Below are 20,708 nucleotides of genomic sequence, written 5' to 3'. Positions count from 1 at the left end.
CCGGGTTCCCTTCCGGCCTGTCGGGTGCTCCGGGAAGGACTCGGGTGAGGGGCTGCCACTGTTGGGGCGCCCCGCGGAGCCGGCCGTCCCGGGCGCAGGCCGCGCGAGAGCCACCGTGTCACTGTCATTGTGCGGCCGCTTACGCCGGGGCATAAGCAGGGCTCACAACCAACCCTCTCGGCGCCGAGGAAACCTCGCGGCCCGTAGGGAAGCAGCCGGGGTGACTGGGGAAATTATCGCAGAAACTGTTTTTGAAGTACTTAAATGTCTCAGCAGTCTTTGGCCCGTTTTCCCAACTTGACGGTCCGATATAGTTTATTAAGTGTGGCGCTTGTTTACCTTTACTTTCTGTTGATCAGGAGCTGTTAAACAGTGTCATCCCAGCCAAGAGATTCCGGAAAAGAAACCATTTTCCTCTTCCCCAGATCTACGAATATCAGACTAGAGGCTAGGTGTAATCACTTTTAGACAAATTCGTTTTATTTTGGCTTGTCAATTTAGGATGTTTGGATAAATAAAAAATCCCATTTTCCTGTATTTTAGGTTAATATAAATGCCCTTAGCATTTACTAAAGGTGTATTTTGGGACAGTTTAGTTCACAAAGCGGGATTAAATCAAGTAATGTGGGCAGAAGCATTTGTAAAGTAATACAGAAAAGTAGTGTTTAGTTTCAAGACATTGTTAAACCTCAACAAGCAGATGTCTTTATTCCAGGAATTTGGGTTGAAACCGTTTGAAAGTGACATTTAAATTCATTTATTTGACATCTTTTTTGGGGACTCTACTATGTACTGGGCCCTGTTTTGGTGCTAGAGATAGAGTGGTGAACATGTCCTCATTTGCAAGTTTAAAATCTACAGAAGTAGGCAAAGAATAATATCATTCTAGAAGTGGGTGAAGTGTGTTTGTGTACAGTTTGGGCAGGGAAGACTTCTTTGACAGAGTTCTTTATCTGTTGCAGTGAGTTGTGCCATAAAATTGAATCATAGGGGGTGTGTGGTAATTCTTTCATTTTCAGAACAGCCACTGATTTAAAATTTTATTTTTTTTTATTTTATTTATTTATTAAGATTTTATTTATTTATCAGAGAGAGGGAGAGAGAGCGAGCGAGCACAGGCAGACAGAATGGCAGGTACAGGCAGAGGCAGAAGCAGGCTCCCTGCTGAGCAAGGAGTCCGATGTGGGACTCGATCGCAGGACGCTGGGATCATGACCTGAGCCAAAGGCAGCTGCTTAACCAACTGAGCCACCCAGGTGTCCCTGATTTAAAATTTTAATGTATAATTAGGTGAAGCAACAATTTAATGGCTTTAGATATGATCATTTATTATTATAAGTTTGTCAGAAGTTTTCAGAGATCTTGAACCATTGTGTCTGCTGCAAATTAAGCTTAAAATATGGGACATTACTTCATATCATTGTGGAATTTAATATTTTTATATAACAGTGAAACAGCAAATGGTTTTCACATTGATTTAAGACTTTTTCAGGGCTTCATTAACATAAAATGTTTATTGTCCATAGTAGAAACTCTTTTTTTTTTTTTTTAAGATTTTATTTATTTATTTGACAGAGAGAGATTACAAGTAGGCAGAGAGGCAGGCAGAGAGAGAGAGAGGAGGAAGCAGGCTCCCTGCTGAGCAGAGAGCCCGGTGCGGGACTCGATCCCAGGACCCTGAGATCATGACCTGAGCCGAAGGCAGCGGCTTAACCCACTGAGCCACCCAGGCGCCCCCATAGTAGAAACTCTTAAAGGGTAAACTAGTCTGCAGTATAGAAATAATTTTCTTTAAGGTTAAAAAACTCCAGGAAGGTTATTTTTATTTAGGATTCTTGGAAAGAGGAAGAGAGGCAAAAGAAAAAGAAAAATCAGAATTGAATTTTAGCTAGTTTGTTATTCTTATAGAGTTAAGAATTTTAGCAATATAATATAGGTAAACAAAAAATTTAATCAAAATAGTCTTATACCATGAAATTATACAATGAAGTAAAAATAAGATTTCAGACCTCTCTTGAAGTGTAGTGCTATTCTCTATTTCCATTTGTTAGACTTAAAAGGAAATTTTTAAAAAGTTTTTAAAAAATTTATTTGACAGAGAGAGTGAGAAAGAACATGAAAGGGGAGAGGGTCAGAGGGCGAAACAGGCTCCTGGCGGAGGCGGAGCAGGGAGCCGGTTGTGGGTCTTGATCCCAGGGTTCTGGGATCATGACCTGAGCTGAAGGCAGTTGCTAAACCAGCTGAGCCACCCAGGTACCTTAGACTTTAAAGTTTTTAAATGGTAGTTTGAAAAATTATTTGGTAGATTGTCATGCTTGATACAGGATGTTTTCTTTTCCTGGTTGGCTATGTGTATCTTCAATTTAATGTGTTTTCCTACTGTTCTCATTGAATATGAAACCTATAGTACAGTAGAAACTTTAAATATTTTCTCTACCCAAATTTCTGATACTTTTCAATTTGTATGTATTTTTATACATATGTATAAGTATGTACATATTTTAATGCGCTTTTCATATATGCAAATTTGCATTATAAATATGTACATTTAGGAATGCTTGATTCCATTTACAAAATTCTGAATGATAGTACTTGGTCTGAATTTGGTTGTGAGAAGTGTGGAATCACATGTTAACTCCCTTGATTTTTGGCTCTGTTCTGTCCATGTCCAGTGAAAGGGTGTCACCTCATGAGGTGTAAGTGAAGATGTGAAGATGCTCAAACATGTTGATGTCCATAATTTTCATGATAGTTGTGTAATGTGCTTACCTTAACAGCTTTTAGCCAGAATTTAAGTCTCTCTCTCTTGTTAAATACAGTACAAATTAAATAAGGCAAAGTGAATAAATGATAGCGCATCTTTATTTCTGCAATTGCAAACTTTTTTTTTTTTTAAGATTTTATTTATTTATTTGACAGAGATCACAAGCAGATGGAGAGGCAGGCAGAGAAGGAGGTAGAGGGAAGCAGGCTCCCTGCTGAGCAGAGAGCCCGATGCAGGACTCCATCCCAGGACCCCGAGATCACGACCTGAGCCGAAGGCAGCGGCTCAACCCACTGAGCCACCCAGGCGCCCTGCAAACTTTTTTTTAAAGACTTTATTTATTTATTAGAGAGGGAGAGCCAGCACAAGCAGGGGGGAAGGGCAGAGGGAAAGGGAGAAGCAGACTCCCCACTGAGCAGGGAGCATGATAGAGCAGAGCTCCATCCCAGGACCCTGAGATCAAGACCAGAACTGAAGGCAGCCACTTAACTGAATGAGCCACCCATGCACCCCTGCGAACTATTTCTTAAACATTTCTCTTTTCTTGGCATATTCCTTTTCAGACCAACAGACTAGCCTTAGTGAAAACTCATCAAACATTTTTGAACTTGAGGAAAGCTGTTATAGGAGTGATGTTATTTTTCTTCATTCAGAAGTACTCAGGGGTGCCTGGGTCACTCAGTCGGTTGAGCATCTCCCCCTTGGTTTTGGTTCAGGTCATGATCTCAGCATGGTGGAATCAAGGCCTGAGTTGGAATTTGCTTGAGATTCTCTCCCTCTGCCCAGTCCCCTCCCCCGCCCTCAGTACAGGTACATTCTCTCTTGCAGATAAATCTTTAAAAATACATATATCATTTAAAAAGTATTCAGAATTCAGGAAATAATAACTTGGTCATAAAGTGAAAATTTGAGGGGCACCAGGGTGGCTCAGTGGGTTAAAGCCTCTGCCTTCGGCTCAGGTCATGGTCTCAGGGTCCTGGGATCCAGCCCAGAGTCCAGCTCTCTGTGCAGTGGGGAGCCTGCTTCCTCCTCTCTTTCTCTGCCTGCCTCTCTGACTACTTGTGATCTGTCAAATAAATAAATAAATCTTTAAAAAAATTAAAATCAAATGAAAATTTGAAATTAATAAAAGCAATAAGCATGTAAGTTGCTGGCATTATTTGTTTTTGTTGAAATTTTTTTCAATTTTTGTTAGAATTTAGAGGCCAGGTGGTTAAGCAAGCATTTAACTTTATTTGCCATTTCATCAATTATTATATACTTCAATACTGTCACTTAAAAAGATGGTAATTTAAAATTTTTCATTAGCTCTATTTCTAAAATTTAAAGGTCAGTTCATCTTTTAAGTTGAATCTTTTTTTATATTTTTATTTTTTAATTTTTATTTTAAAGATTTTTATTTATTTAAGAGAGAGAGAGAAAGAGAGCATGAGTGGGTAGGGGGAGTAGGCAGAGGCAGAGGGAGAAGCCAATTCACCCCTGAGCAGGAGCCTGACTGGATCTCTATCCCAGTACCGTGGGATCATTACCTGAGCCAAAGGCAGATGCTTAACCAACTGAGCCACTCCGGCGCCCCTGTTTTTAAGAGAATGCTTAGTTTAAGGTTGAATATAGGAATTCAGATACTTAAAAGTGGAATAAATTACTCTCCTAGTTCTTAATAGCCCTAAAATCAATGTACCTTATTCTAGTATTTCTTTTTAAAAACGGGTGCTCGGGGTGCCTGGGTGGCTCAGTGGGTTAAAGCTTCTGCCTTCAGCTCAGGTCATGATCCCCAGGGTCCTAGGATCAAGCCTCACATCTCAGCAGGGAGCCTGCTTCCCTCTTTCTTTCTCTCTCTCTCTCTGCCTGCCTCTCTGCCTTCTTGTGATCTCTGTCAAATAAATAAGTAAAATCTTTAAAAAAATAAAAATAAAAACAGCTGCTCTAAAACTCAACGTTTTATTTGTATGACAAAAGTTTTGTAAATGGTTTAGCTTTTAACCATCTTCTCTTGTTGCTGCCAACTATTCTTTCGAAATATACTTTACAGAAGTACTTCCCTTTTATTATAGGGGGTTTTCTCCTGAGGTTCACAGGCCTCCAGTGTGTCCAGAGGGATAGAATTCAGAAGTTGTTAATTTTATTTTCACTAATCACTAACTGAAATGTAGTATTTCCTTCAATTTTGAATGGAGGCAACAACCCACAGTAGTATTTGCAGTATCTGTGAATTTGTCACCAATCAAAATCACAGATATTTTCTTACCACATAACAGTCGTGCATATCTCAAGGTACTGTTGTGTATACTTTACACTACTTTGAGATCATGGTAGTTATTTAAAAAGCTGTTAAGGGGGCACCTGGGTGGCACAGTCTGTTATGCATGAGCCTTTGGCTCAGGTCAACCTCTTTATCCATTCATCTATTGTTGGACACTTGGGCTGCTTTCATAGTTTGGTTATTGTAAATAGTGCTACAATAAAACTAGGGGTGCATATATCCCTTTGAATTAGTGTCCTTGCATTTTTTGGGTAAACATCCAGTAGTAGTGGGTACTGGGTCATAGGATATTGCTATTTTTAATTTTTTGAGGGAACTGCATACTGTTTTCCACAGTGGCTGTACCAGTGGCTGTATTTCCACCAGCAGCGTAAGAGGGTTCCTTTTTCTCCAAATCCTTGCTAATGCCTGTAGTTTTCTTGGGTTTTTGATTTTAGACATTTGACAGGTGTGAAGTGATCTCATCGTAGTTTTGATGTAATTTCCCTGATGATGACTTATATGGAGCATCTTTTTGTGTGTGTATTGGCCATCTGGATGTCGTCTTTGGAGAAATGTCTGTTCATGTGTTTTGCCCATTTTTAAAATTTAATTTTTTAATTATTCATTTATTTGACAGAGATCACAAGTAGGCAGAGAGAGAAAAGGGGAAGCAGCCTCCCCACTAAAGCAGGCTCCCCGCTGATCAGAGAGCCCAATGTGGGGCTCCATCCCAGGACCCTGGAATCATGACCTGAACTGAAGGCAGAGGCTTTAACCCACTGAGCTACCCAGGCACCCCTGTTCTGCCCATTTTTAAATTGGATTATATATTCTTAGTCTTGAGTTGTATCTGTTCTTTATATATTTTAGATACAAACCCTTTATCCGTATGTGATTTGGGAATGAAAATCTCCCATTCATCAGGTTGCCTTTTAGTTTTGTTGATTATTTCCTTCACTGTGCAGAAACTTTTATTTTGATGCAGTCCCAATAGTTTATTTTTGCTTTTATTTCCCTTACCTCAGGAGACATATCTAGAGAAATGTTGCTATGGCTGATGTCAGAGAAATTATTGCTTGTGCTCTCTTCAAGGATTTTTATGGTTTCAGGTTTCACATTTAAGTGTTTAATCCATTTTGAATTTACTTTTGTGTATGGTGAAAGAAAGTGGCCCAGTTTCATTCTCTCAAGTGTTGCTGTCCAGTTTTCCCAATACCATTTGTTGACTGTCTTTTTCCCATTTTGTGTTCATTCCTGCTTTATTGAAGATTAATTGGCCATATAATTTGGGTTTATTTCTGGGTTTTCCATATTGATCTAAGTATTTCTTTTTATGTCAGTACCATACTGTTTTAATTATTGCAACTTTGTAGTATAACTTAAAGTTTGGAATTGTGATACCTCCAGTTTTCTTTTTCTTTTTAAAGATTTCTTTGGGTATTTGGGGTCTTTTGTGGTTCCACATAAATTTTAGGACTGTTTGTTTTAGTTCTTTGAAAAATGCTATTGATATTTTGATGGGGATTGCGTTAAATCTGTAGATTGCTTTGGGGTAGTATGGACGTTTTAATAGTATTCTTCCAACCCATGAGTGTTTTTTAGTTTTCAGAGTATAGGTCTTTTCACCTCTTTGGTTTAGTTTATTCCTAGATATTTCATTGTTTTTGGTGCAATTGTAAATGGGATTTTTTTTTTTTAATTAAACTCTCTGCTGCTTTTTTTTTCCCCCAAAGATTTTATTTACTTATTTTGTTGGTGGCAGGGGGTAGCACAGGCAGGGGGAGCAGGAGAGGGAGAAGCAGGCTCCTTGATAAGCTGGGAACCTGGTGAAGGGCCCCATCCCAGGACCCAGGATCATGACTCAAACTGAAGGCAGACATTTAACCAACTGAACCACGCAGGCACCCCTGCTGCTTCATTTTTTAGCATACAGGGAGGGCTACAGCAGATTTCTGTACATTGATTTAGTATCCTGTGACTTTACTGAATTCATTTATCCATTCTAGCTTTTTGGTGCAGTCTTCAGAGTTCTATATATTTAGTATCAGGTCATCTGCAGATAGAGTTTTACTTTTTTACCAGTTTGGATGCCTTTTCTTTCTTTATGTTGTCAAATTGCTACAGCTAGGACTTCCAATACTGTGTTGAATAAAAGTGGTAAGAATGGACATCACCTTAGGGGAAGAGCTCTTAGTTTTTCACCATTGAGTATGATGTTGGCAAAAAGCATATTTTAAAAATATTTTGATAGCTACTTCAAATTGGTTTCCTTTGTTATGTATTTTATTCTGTACATTTAAAAACATTATTTTGAGAAGGGGTCCATCCATACACTTTACCAGACTCCCAAAGGAGTTCATGGCACAAAAAATGTTTCAAACTTCTAATGACTACAGTGATTTCTGTGAAGATTGTATAACCTTGGTGAGTAAGTAATCATTTAAACTGTTGAGTATGGTGGCTTAAAAGGTGTAGTTCCCTGGGATGCCTACGTGGCTCAGACGGTTGGGTGTCTGCCTTTGGCTCAGGTCATGATCCTGCAGTCTGGGATCAAGCCCAGTGTCAGGCTCCTTGTTTGGCGGGAACCCTGCTTCTCCCCCTGCCTGCCGCTCCCCCTACTTGTGCATGCGTGCTCTCCCTCTGTCAGATAGATAGATGGATTGATTGATTGTCGTTCCCAAGGTTGCTTGGGTGATTCAGTTGGTTGAGTGTCCGACTCTTGTGTTTTGGCTCAGGTCGTGATCTCAGGGTTTGGATTGATCCCCTTGTGGGGTTCCATGCTCACTGGGGAGTCTGCTTGAGATTCTTTCTCTGCCTCTCCCTCTGCCCCCTTGCGTGCACCATGCTTTCTCTTTCTAAAATAAATAATTTTTTTTTTTTAAGGTTTTTATTTATTTATTTGACAAAGAGAGACAGCGAGGGAGCACAAGCAGAGGAGGGAGAAACAGGAGTAGGGATCCCAATTCGGGGCTCAATCCCAGGACTCTGGGATCACGACCCAGGCTTAAGGCAGACGCCTAATGACTGAGATACCCAGGCACCCCTAAAATAAATACATCTTAAAAAAAAAAATGTAGTGCCCAGACCATCATCATTAGTATAACCTGGCAATTTGTTAGAAATAAATTCTTGGGTCCAACTTCAGCCCTTCTGAGTCAGAACCAGGAAATATTTCTTGCAGTCTGTTTTTTTGTTTGTTTGTTTGTTTGTTTTTTGCAGTCTGTTTTATTTTAACAAGCTCTTCAGGTAATTCTGGTGCATGCTCAAGTTTGAGAAGCACTGGTGTAGTATTTATGGCATCTTCTTGGTACAGCCCATAGATTACAGAACGTTAAAACTGCATCAGGGCGGGATGCCTGGGTGGCTCAGTTGGTTGGACGACTGCCTTCGGCTCAGGGCGTGATCCTGGAGTCCCGGGATCGAGTCCCACATCAGGCTCCCAGCTCCATGGGGAGTCTGCTTTGCTCTCTGACCTTCTCCTCGCTCATGCTCTCTCTCACTGTCTCTCTCTCTCAAATAAATAAATAAAATCTTTAAAAAAAAAAAAAAAACTGCATCAGGGCTAGCAAAGGAATTTTTTTTTTTTAACTTTTTTGTCTATTTAAAAGAGAATGAGTGAGAGAGAGAACATGAGCAGGGAGAAGGGGAAAGAGCCTGATTTTTTTTTTTCTATTCAGAATAAGTAGACTTTAAAAGGATCATGTTCATAATTTTTATTTCTCTTAAATTCCTGAAGATAATTTCCTTTCAGCTTATTTTCTAATAACATTAGATATTGTAAATTGATAAACAGTGTTTTGAAAGATATATTTTATTGTAAATGGGATATAATACACTGTGATACTTTAAGATTAAGTTTTATTTATTTATTTATTAAGATTTTATTTATTTGTCAGAGAGAGCACGTGCACACAAGCAGGGGGAAGCAGCAGGCAGAGGGAGAAGCAAGCTCCCTACTAAGCAAGGAGCCCGGTTTGCGACTCCATCCTAGGCCCCTGGGATCATGACCAAAGCCAAAGGCAGACGCTTATCGGACTGAGCCATCTAGGCATACCAGGGTTAAGTTTTATTCTAAAACATCTAAGTGCAAATAGTCTTATGTAAAGCTTGTTGTAATTGTAGTTTTTTTTGTGAATACATTGTAAAGGTTCAATAAAAAGTTATATTTGTTATGTAGATTATAATTATAATAAATTATTAGATTATAATAAATTATTCTGTTCTACCATTCATACTGATTTATGGATATTTTCTTTTTTTCCATTTTTTAAAAATTTGAATTCCATTAATTAACATATAACCTATTGGTTTCAGAGGTAGAGGTCATTGTTTCAACACTCTTATGTAATACCCAATGCTCATTACATTGTGTCCTAAATGTTTATCACCCAGTTACCTCATCTTCCTACCTCCCTCCCTTCCAGCAACCTTCGGTTTGTCTCCTTTTTTAAATTTTTAAAAATTTTTTGTTTTACTTATTTATTTGACAGAAATCAACAGAAGGAATACAAGCAGGGGGAGTGGGAGAGGGAAAAACAGGCTTCCCACTGAGCAGAGAGCCTGATGTTGGGCTCCTGGGATCATGACCTGATCCGAAGGCAGATGCTTAATGAACTGAGCCACCCACCCGGGGGGCCCCATTCAGTTTGTTTCCTATGTTAAGAATTTCTTAGAGTTTGTCTCTCTCTCCGGTTTTGTCTTGTTTTATTTTTTCCTCCCTTCCCCTATGACCCTTTTTTTTTTTAATGACCCTTTTTTTTGTTTCTTAAATTCCACACATGAGTGAGATCATGTGATAATTGTGTTTCTCTGATTGACTTATTTCAATTTGCATAATATCGTCTAGTTCTACCCATGTTGTTGCAAATGGCAGGATTTCATTTTTTTGATGGCTGAGTAGTGTTCCATAATTTATGGATGTTTTCAAACACACATAAAATAGAACAAGGGACACCTAAATACCCATCACCCAGCCTTAGTGTCCATTAACTTTCTGTATTCTTGATTTCATCTGTTCTTTCCCCCATTACTGTTTCTAGATTTGCTTTTTAGATTGACAGTCTTTAAACTATATTATGTCCTTTGAAAAACATTAACGTGTAGCTTAAAATTCATGAACTACCTTAAATCTCATTCTAATGAGAGTAATGGCTATCATTTACTGCAAAAAAAAAAAAAAAAGGAAATGTTACACTTGAGAAAATTTGAAATGTTTTTTGAAAACATCACTTAAGAAAACATCAAATGTAGTTATTTTTTTAATATTAATTTCAAGTTTAATAGTGTTAAGCAAAATTTTCCAGCCTATGAATTAAGGACTAGTATGTCATAAACCTTAATCCTTTTTTAGTGCTGCTTGTGAATTTATATAGAGATGAGACAATTTATTTATATCTTTCCTGATAAGTTTGATGTTTTTACTTTTGTGTTTTTGGGATTAGAGATGTGCTAGGGCAATAAATAGCTTAAAAAAAAAAAACCTAGTTCTAGGGTGCCTGGGTGGCTCAGTGGGTAAAGCCTCTGCCGTCGACCCAGGTCATGATCTCAGGGTCCTGGGATGGAGCCCCACATCGGACTCTCTGCTCAGCGGGGAGCCTGCTTCCCCTTCTCTGTCTGCCTTCCTCACTGCCTACTTGTGATCTCTCTCTCTCTGTCAAATAAATGAATAAAATCTTTTTTTTTAAGATTATATTCATTTATTTGACAGAGATCACAAGTAGGCAGACAGGCTGGCAGAGAGAGAGAGGAGGAAGCAGGCTCCCCGCTGAGCAGAGAGCCCGATGCGGGGCTCGATCCCAGGACCCTGGGATCATGACCTGAGCTGAAGGCAGAGGCTTTAATCCACTGAGCCACCCAGGTGCCCCAAATAAATAAAATCTTTAAAAAAAAAAACCCTAGTTCTAACAGTGTACACAAATGTGTTGGAAAACTGGAGTTAATAAAAAATCAGTCAGTTATATAACTAAGCAGTTGCTTTTTTTTTTTTTTTTAAAGATTTTATTTATTTGATAGAGAGAGATCACAAGTAAATGGAGAGGCAGGCAGAGAGAGAGAGAGATGGAAGCAGGCTCCCTGCTGAGCAGAGAGCCTGATGCGGGACTTGATCCCAGGACCCTAAGATCATGACCTGAGCCGAAGGCAGCGGCTTAACCCACTGAGCCACCCAGGTGCCCTAAGCAGTTGCTTTTGAGTAGTTTGCAGGACACTATTTATTTTGTTCATTTCTTTTTTTTTTTTTTTTTAAGAGGGAGAGGGAGTGGGGAGGGGTAGAAGAGAGAGAGACCAAATCTTAAATTATACTCCATGCCCAGCGCAGGGCCCAGTGCAGGGCTCAATCTCACAACCCTGAGATCATGACCTGAGCTGATGTAGAGAGTCAGATGTTTAACTGACTGAGCCACCCAGCTGCCTCTTGGAGGACATAATTTTAAACCAGTTTTTGTGTTTGGATACAATGTGTACATCTGTGTATAATCTCTTAAAAGACCTAACAGGTATAGAAATAAAAATTTAAAGCCTGAGTTGAGAATTTTGCAGGGAGTAAAATGAGGGAGATAAAATTAGTTTTTTAAATTTATTTAACTATCAACTTTAAGACCTTGCCCCCTTTTTATTACTACCTGCTAACTGCTAACCGTGCTCTGATACTGCTGGGAAACTTTCTTCTTTGGCTATTCATTAAGATTCATTAATGTATATTAGCTTATGCAGGGTTGTGAGTAGTCCTACAGTACTCAGTACTGAAACCTGTGGAATTTTGTTTAACCTAAGACCATTTGATATTCTTGTGTGGGGAACATGCTTGGGAAATGCTGCCTTAGAGTATGCAGTGTGACTCTTCTGCCACTGTCTGATTTATTTAGGGGTTTATTTTGTATTAATATGAGAAAAACCAGGGATCAGCCAACTGATTCCATGGACCAACGCTGGCAACACCCATTTGTTTATGTATTGTTTGTTTTCATGTTAGAGAGTAGTTAGAACTGAGACTACAAGGCCCAGAAAGCTGGAAATACTTATTATCCTGGTCCTTTACATAAAAAGTTTGCCATAGAAGTCAGTGATTAACCTTTACCTTTTTAATAATTTTAACTTACAATATGGTAAAAGGTTAAAAAGTTGAAAGTAGGGGCACCTGATGACTCAGTAGGTTAAAGCCTCTGCCTCCGGCCCAGGTCATGGTCCCAGCGTCAAGTCATTCTCCCAGGGTCCTGGGATGGAGCCCCGTATCGGGCTCTCTGCTCAGTGGGGAGCCTGCTTCCCCACTTTCTCTGCCTACTTCTGATCTCTCTCTGTCAAATAAACAAAATCTTCAAAAAAAAAAAAAAGTTGAAAGTATAGTGGTTGTACAATATTCACTGAATTGAGGTTTTTTTTTATAGGATTGAAACATTTCATTTAAATAGTTTAATCAACAGTCCATAACCTTTTAAAGAACATTTGAAGTTTCTTTTCATTGTTGCATATATTACCCGCAGTAGTCAGAAACAGCTAAGAGTTTATGTCAGTTGCTTATTTTCATTGGTAGAAATACTGTAAGAATAAGAATATATGGTATAAATGGCCTTTTTCCCCTGCAGGTGAGGCAGATGTTGAGCTGCTTATCTCACATACTTTCAAAGAGCCACTCATTGTTAGAACCTGGGTGGTCTTTCCTCATTTCCAAACAGTAGGCCCAGACTGAAACACCTTTATTTACCTGGAATCTGTAGGCCCAGGTCTGGCCTATTTTTTTTTTTTTTTTAAGATTTTACTTATTTATTTGACAGACAGAGATCACAAATAGGCAGAGAGGCAGGCAGAGAGGGAGGGAGGAAGCAGGCTCCCTGCTGAGCAGAGAGCCTGAGTAGGCTCAATCCCAGGACTGGGATCACAACCAGAGCTGAAGGCAGAGGATTTAACCCACTGAGCCACCCAGGCGCCCCATGTCTGGCCTATTTTTAAGGGGGCTTTGCCTTTGATGGTGTTACAATTTTCTCTACCATTTTGTTACTACTGCTGTGAAAACTAAAGCTTTTTCAACCTTCTTTATACTTAAGGAACATTTGTTTTCAGGGAATTTATTGAAGTCATATTAATATTTGATGTGTAGACTAATAAATTTCATTGTATTTCCAGGTATCTCTTGTGGTCGCATTCATATACCCGTTTTAGGAAGGCTTGGGACCTTTGAAACTCAGATTCTACGAAGAGCTCCCTTTAGAACCTTTACAGAAACACCAGCATACTTTGCATCAAAAGATGGGATAAGTAAAGATGGCTCTGGAGATGGAAATAAGGTATTTAACTTTGTTGATGTCTATATACATATTTGAGTTCTTTGCTTCAAGCAATTGAATGTAATAATAGTATTCTCTGTTCTGTCAGTTTTTGTTTTCTGTAGGAAATATGAAATATATAAAATGATGTGAAGAATTTTATGTAATTATATTCTGTGTTTTAGTTTCAACCATAAAAGTTTTATAAGCATTGCACTTAGCAGTAGGTAAAATTCCTAACACTCCAAAGTAATAAAGAAGCTACATTAAGTAATCTATGCAGTCAGCGCTCTGTAGGAGTAAATTAGGAATAGCCATCATTTCCTGCTTTCACACAACTCTAAACAATTCATGGTAGTATAAACCCCACTTCATTCTCTACCTAAAAATTTTTGGTATCTATCTCAATGTTGGATTACTCTGTAGTTAGCAAGTAGATGATAGGTGATTGTATTGGGTCAGTGAATTATTACCAGTTTTATTATGAGAATTTCACTAACACTCGAGTTAATGTTATATGCAAGACATAATGCTAGGTGCTTTCATATCTACACTTAATCCTGACAGTGATTCTTTAAAGTATTTAAAATTATCCCCATTTTAGAGATGAGTAAAGTTAGGAGTCACTACTTATCATGATAATAACTCCCAATTCGATTTCACTGAAATGTACTTTACCTGTAGTAACTTTTTTTTTGTAGTGTTTATTGAGTCATGGAAAGAAATCTGTTTATACATGCTGGGTCATACTATTTGAAGAAGAAATACAGATAAATATATGTGTTTACTAGACTGGTTTTATTGTTCTGGTAAATAGATCTTTGATACCAATGGTAGCAGAGATATATACTGTACTAATAATTCCATTCTAGAAATTATGAAAATTGTAAGATTAATTACAACCTATCTTCCTTATATTTAAGTTACATGTAAAATGGTTGTCAAAGTAATATTGGCATTCTCTCTTTGTCTCCCCTGCTAACATTAGAAATCAGCAAGTGAGGGAAGCAGTAAAAAATCAAGCTCTGGGAATTCAGGGAAAGGTGGAAACCAGCTGAGATGTCCTAAGTGTGGCGACTTGTGCACTCATGTAGAGACCTTTGTGTGTAAGTATTGCTTCTGTTCTTTTTCTCTACCTTGTCTATAAATCATAGACTGCATAGAAATATATCAGTTATATAAACCAGAGTAATGTTCTTTCTGAACATTACTGATTCTCTCTTATGTTCACCAGATAACTAAAAATCCCAGGACTAGTAATACTTTGCATGGCGGTATAAGAAATAATTTAAGCAAACTATTTGCTTCTTTATTTTGTGTGTGTGTGTGTTTATTCCAAATTTTGAATTTTGTGAGTATTATGTTAAGCTGTAGGAGAACCAAGACTTATTTATTTAGTTTATTACTCTATACTTGAAATAACCCGTTGAGTATCTCATATTGTCAGATAGGTCAGTCATTTACACATTAAGGTATTTTTCCTCTCTGAGTAACCACAGGAGCCAAGCCCTCAATTCTAGAAAGTGTATGATAATTATGAATGATTCAGACACCTAGAGAAGGAAGAAATCAACAGTCCTACTTCTGCTGTTAGTGTCAGAGCCTCTCTCTGGATACAAAGATGCTACTACATATCTTTGTTTCATGAATCAGATAACTCATTTCCTACATGATCAGAGTTACTGGTAAGGATTCAGGAGTAAATTACATTGTACTACCATGTCAGCCTTCCCATATAGTCAAACTGTGAAAAGGTCAATAGTGGGCTTTGGCACAAGTTTCAGTTTCTCATGGTTAGCTGGAGAGAACTCTCTGTATTCGAACCCAAATATTAAGACTTCAGTTACAGTTTCACATTTATCATTAATATTAATTGGCCAATATATGAAAAAAAATACTGTTATATGCAGCATGGTTTTACAGTTTTGGAAAGACTTTTAAAGTAGTTCCATTCTAGGGGCACCTGGGTGGCTCCATGGGTTAAAGCCTCTGCCTTCAGCTCAGGTCATGATCCCAGGGTCCTGGGATCGAGCCCTGCATCGGGCTCTCTGCCTAGCAGTGACCCTGCTTCTCCCCTTCCCCTCTCTCTGTCTGCCTGTCTGCCTGCTTGTGATCTCTGTCTGTCAAATAAACAAATAAAATATTTAAAAAAAATAAGTTCCATTCTATAGGTAGAATGTTTGAGATTTTCTTTGTGGTGTTGCCTTGCAAGAGAGCAAAGAGAAGAATCAGTTTGAAAGAAAACTAATTTGGTTGCAAAATAAAATGAAAGAACAGGATGTTATGATTTCCAAATAACGTTTGCTGTTAACAAATTTGGTGTGATATAATAGAACTATAAGAGGTCTGAGAATTGTTCAGTTCATAGTGGCAGTGTCATATTAACAGATTTTAATCAAGAGTTTTATCTTTTTTGGGGCGCCTGGGTGGTTCAGTTAAGCATTTGCCTTCAGCTCAGGTCATCTCAGGGTCCTGGGATCGAGCCTCATGTCCAGCTACCTGCTTAGCAGGTATCCTCCCTCACCTTCTCCCTCTGCCACTCCTCCTGCTTGTGCTCTCTCTCTCAAATAAATAAATAAAATCTTAAAAAAAAAAAAAAGTTCATTCTTTTTTTTTCTTCCAGAGAAAGATTTCAGTCTTTGTAGATTGAAATCTTTCCTTAGAGTAAACTTTCCTTAAAGTAAACCTTAGAGCAAACTTTCCTTAGAGTAAAAAAGGAGAAACTAATATTTAATAAATGCCAGTATGTACAGTTTTATTCTCACAGTCTTATTTCTGTCAGGACAAAAAAATGAGAATATCCTCATTTTTATAAGTGAAGAAGCTAAGATTTAGCAAGTTTAACTCCTCCAAGGTCACAGAGCAGTGATTTGCTATTCAGAAGTTCCTATCCCATACTTCCCCCCCCTCCTAACATTTATGCATTTATTTGAGTGAGAGAGAGAGCACACAGGAGGGGCAGAGGGAGAAAGAGAGAGAATCTCAGGCAGATTCTGTGCTGAGCGCAGAGCCTGATACGGGGCAGTCTCATGACCGTGAGATCACATCCTGAGCCAGAACAGAGTCTGGACGCTTAACCGATTGCACCATCCAGGAGCCCCTCTCTCATACATTTTTAGCAGCTGGAATTGTCTAGGGTTAAACTGGCTCCTATTGAGATTAAATTTATTTTCCTTTTACACAGTGTTTTCAAAATTTGGCAGGTTGTATTAATCACTGAGAGTGGTTGTTAAACATGCAGGTTCTCTCCTTCCCTAGAGATGAGATTCTCTAGATGTTGAGTGGTATCCTAGAATATGTATGTTTAACAATGAGACCAAGAGTGGGAAAAACTCTAATGTTATTTATTTATTTGTTTGTTTATTTAAAGATTTTATTTATTTTATTTATTTGTCAGAGAGAGAGAGAATGAGAGTGAGCACAGGCAGACAGGGTGGCAGGCAGGGTCAGAGGGAGAAGGAGGCTCCCCACCGAGCAAGGAGCCCGATGTGGGACTCGATCCCAGGACGCTGGGATCATGACCCGAGCCGAAGGCAGCTGCTTAACCAACTGAGCCACCCAGGCGTCCCAACTCTAATGTTATTTAATCAACTCAAGGCTGAGGTTGTTTCCTTTGGGAATTCTAATTGGGGAGGTGGAATGTGGGAGTAGAGAATGGGGAAGAAAGAAAGAAGAGTAGGGATACTTAGAGGTAATTTAGTAAGCCAACATCTGTTGAGACAGCCACTACTAGGGTCCTGAAAATAAACACAGATGAACATGACACTATCCTGTCCTCTGGAACTTTACTGCATGGGAGTGATAGGCCCCCAACAGTGAGATATGGCCTACCTGTCTTGATTTTTCTGACCCATAATACAGATCTCTTTTGAAAGCTGAGGATCTTCTTTGTCTACTCACTGAAAATTGAAGAGTTTTGGTGAAGCGCAAGTTATTCCTTTTGTTTGAATCTACATTTATTTGGTTATTGGCTCATAAACATCTTTTTATGTACTTTTTGATCTTTTATCTTTTTTTGTTGTTGAGTTAGAAGAAAGAATTCTTATTCTGAGTACTAGACCTTTATCCAGAGATTTGATTTAAATATTTTTTCTTATTCTGTAGGTAGTTCTTTCCTTTTAAATACTGTATAGCAGGAGTCAGCAAACTTTCACTATGAAAGACCAAATAGTAAATATTTTAGGCTTTGTGGGCCCTGTAGTCTGTGTTGTCCTGTGCTGTTAAAGTGGGAAGCAGTTAGAGACAATGTGAATCAATGAGGTTCGCTGTGTTCCTTTAAAATTTTGCATATAGACACTGAAATTTGAATTTCGTTTCTTTTCCCGAAGTGTAAAAAACTATTAGCTCATGGACCTTTCTGTATATATTCCACTTCACAAGTATATTTGTAGTGATTTTTATGTTCTTTTACTGCGGTATTACTCTTGTTTGACTTTGTTGAAATAAAATAACATTTTTATAGGTAGCAATATGATGCATAGAAAATCATCAGAAATTGAAATAATATCTAAGATTTTTTCTTTTTAGAGAGAGAGAGAGCAGAGAGAGCACAAGCGGGGAGAGGGAGAGAGCGAGACTTAAGCAGGCTCCACCCTCAGCATGGAGCCTGACCTAGGGCTCCCATCTCATGACCCTGAGATTATGACCTGAGCTGAAATCAAGAGTCAGACGCTTAACCAACTGCGCTACCCAGGCTTACCCATATCTAAGAAATTTTTTATTATAAGTACTCATATATACTGTTCTTTAGGTATTTTTGCCTTTTAAGTAACTTGTCAAACATGAATAGTTTCCCCACTTTTATTTAAGGTAGAACCTTTAGTTGTTCTTTATGTACATAGTATTTTTTGAAGGCTTACTGTACTTACATGTCTTATACAGTAGGAATTAAACTTTTCTGTTTGGTTTAGAGATTTCATGTTGGACCCTGAAACTTGTTAAAAGTCATGAACTTTCATTTAAACAAATCTGAGAAAGTTTTTACTGAGGTTGTCTTTTTGTTACACTATACAAGGGTGTCTACTGGGATTAGTATTCTGCATATGAAGGAATACAGTAGCGTGCTTGTAGTAATCATTTAAAGGAAAGTGGTTTATTTATTCCCTGATAATTTAACAAAATTAGATTTTGCCACTTGTCTTCAGGAGTAAAAAATAAACATTGCAGTGCTCATTATTTTTTTTTCCAAAGTAGCATTTTGATAAATAAAATTGAATGTGGGTATATGTTGAACATGTTTCATTGTAAAATTGATATTGTGATATTCGAGTAGGATGTAAACAACCCTTCTAAAGTAAGCAAAGAGGGATGCAATCTGTTTAGTCTCTTTACCTTTGACCTAATTTCTTTAGAGAAATATTTTGTTCTTGTGTTTGCAAGCCAGATATTCCTATCATTCAGCCTGAACTAGATCAGAGGCTTCTCTGCCCTTTAATCCTTGACTTGTTTACCATTAATAATAGCTGTAAAGTGATGCTTCCTTTTAAAGTAAAGGCACTGACTATCTTTCACATTGGTGGAGAATGATGATAAGGTATTGGGATTTGTGTGAATCCAAGGTACTTGGAATAGCTTGGTCTTTTTCTTTAGTATTTGTAGGTGATCAGTACATAGAAAACATGGATGATCTCTCTTCTAGTTTAAAATTTGCTGCTAGGGGCACCTGGGTGTTGCTAGTCAGTTAAGTGGCTGCCTTCAGCTCAGGTCAGGATCCCAGCCAGGGTCCTGGGATAGAGCTGCACGTCGGGCTCTCTGCTTAGTGGGGAGTCTGCTTCTCCCTCTCCCTCTGTGCTCTTGTTCTCTCTCTCAAGTAAATAAATAAAAAATAAAATAAAATAAAATTTCTTGATAGAATTTATCCAGAATGTAATTTTGATTAACTTTGTGTTTAAGAATATGTACATAAATATTAAATTGATTGACTTAATAGATTTATTTTTGAAATACAGAATTGTCTTTTTTTTTTTTTTTTTAAGTTCGATTATTTCATGAAGATATAGGTAGGTGTACTTACCAGTATAGTTTTTCTGGTAATTTATGGGTAGGTAGTTACAATATTTCCAAAGGAGAGATTCTCATAGTTTATTTTTTTAATTCTTTAATTTAAATTCCATTTAATTAACATATACTGTATTACTAGTTTCAGAGGGTGAAATCAGTAATTCATCAGTTGTGTACGACACCCAGTGCTCATTCCATCAAGTGCCCTCCTTAATGTCCATCACCCAGTTACCCCATACCCCCTACATACCTCTCCTCCAGCAACTCTCAGGTCATTCATTGTTAAGAGTCTCCTTATGGTTTTCCTCCCTCAGTTTTCCTTTTATTTTTCCTTCCCTTTCCCTATGTTCATCTGTTTTGTTTCTTAAATTCTACATACAAGTAATATCATACGATATTTGTCTTTCTCTGTCTGACTTATTTCACTTAGCGTAATACCGACTAGTTCTGTCCCACATCATTGCAAATGGCAAGATTTCATTCTTTTTGTTGGCTGAATAATATTCTGTGTGTGTGTGTGTGTGTACATATACCACATCTTTATCCATTCATCTGTCAGTGGACATCTGGGCTCTTATTTTGGCTATTGTGGACATTGCTGCTATAAACATTGGGGTGCACATACCCCTTCAGAGATTCTCATGGTTTTAAAAAATTATTTTTCTTTGCAGTTTTAGCTATCTAGTTAGATTACACAAAGGTAACATAAAAATGTATTACCCAGACCTACCAACATATAACTAATTCCTGTGTATCATTTGCTCTGTATCTGTTAGTAATCTGTGTGAGAGTCTCTTCTGTGCTTTCCAAGGTCCCTGGTTACATTGGTAGAGTTAAGCTTGGAGAAGATATAAGAGTATATGTCCATATACCTGTATCCCATAGGTATGTTTTAGAAGGAGAGAGAAAAAAAGGAAATGACCTTTGGCTTAACACAGGATATTCTGTAGCTGATGCATTGATACTGAGGTAACCCTTTCACCCTCACTTTTATTTTTTAATTTTTCAAAATATTTTGCCCTCACTTTAATTGTTCCTGTGTTGTTTTCAAAAGCTGTATGATTATCTTTAAGTCAGTATGACTGAGAATGTTATTTTGTTAGTTTCTTAATGGGTTTTAGGTCAAAGAAATAGGAACTAATGGAGTTGTTAAAAAAATGAAAATAAGGGGGCACCTGGGTGGCTCAGTGGGTTAAAGCCTCTGCCTTCGGCTCAGGTCATGATCCCAGTGCCCTGGGACCAAGCCCCATATCGGGCTCTCTGCTCAGCAGGAGCCTGCTTCCTCCTCTCTCTATGACTGCCTCTCTGCCTACTTGTGCTCTCTGTCTGTCAAATAAATAAATAAAATCTTTTAAAAAAAAATGAAAATAAGGAGGGCATGAAACAGTTTTATATATTTACCAAGTCGTTTTTAAAAATGCTGATAGGTTTGAAAAGAACC

The 20,708-nt window shown here is 38.1% G+C and overlaps 1 protein-coding gene across 2 annotated transcripts in view; it reads left to right on the top strand.

The window, feature by feature from the left end:
• The window catches only part of CLPX (caseinolytic mitochondrial matrix peptidase chaperone subunit X), a 44,721-nt gene that overhangs the window by 651 nt on the left and 23,362 nt on the right, over positions 1-20,708 (top strand). For both annotated transcript variants that reach the window (XM_044232248.1, XM_044232246.1), the window contains exons 2-3: positions 13,128-13,288; positions 14,256-14,373. In XM_044232248.1, coding sequence (XP_044088183.1) covers positions 13,128-13,288; positions 14,256-14,373 — 279 coding nt within the window. The remainder of the gene's footprint in view (positions 1-13,127; positions 13,289-14,255; positions 14,374-20,708) is intronic.

Source organism: Neovison vison, chromosome 13 (assembly GCF_020171115.1).
Source record: "Neovison vison isolate M4711 chromosome 13, ASM_NN_V1, whole genome shotgun sequence".
Lineage (NCBI taxonomy): Eukaryota > Metazoa > Chordata > Mammalia > Carnivora > Mustelidae > Neogale > Neogale vison.
This window is presented reverse-complemented; position numbering and strand designations above follow the sequence as displayed.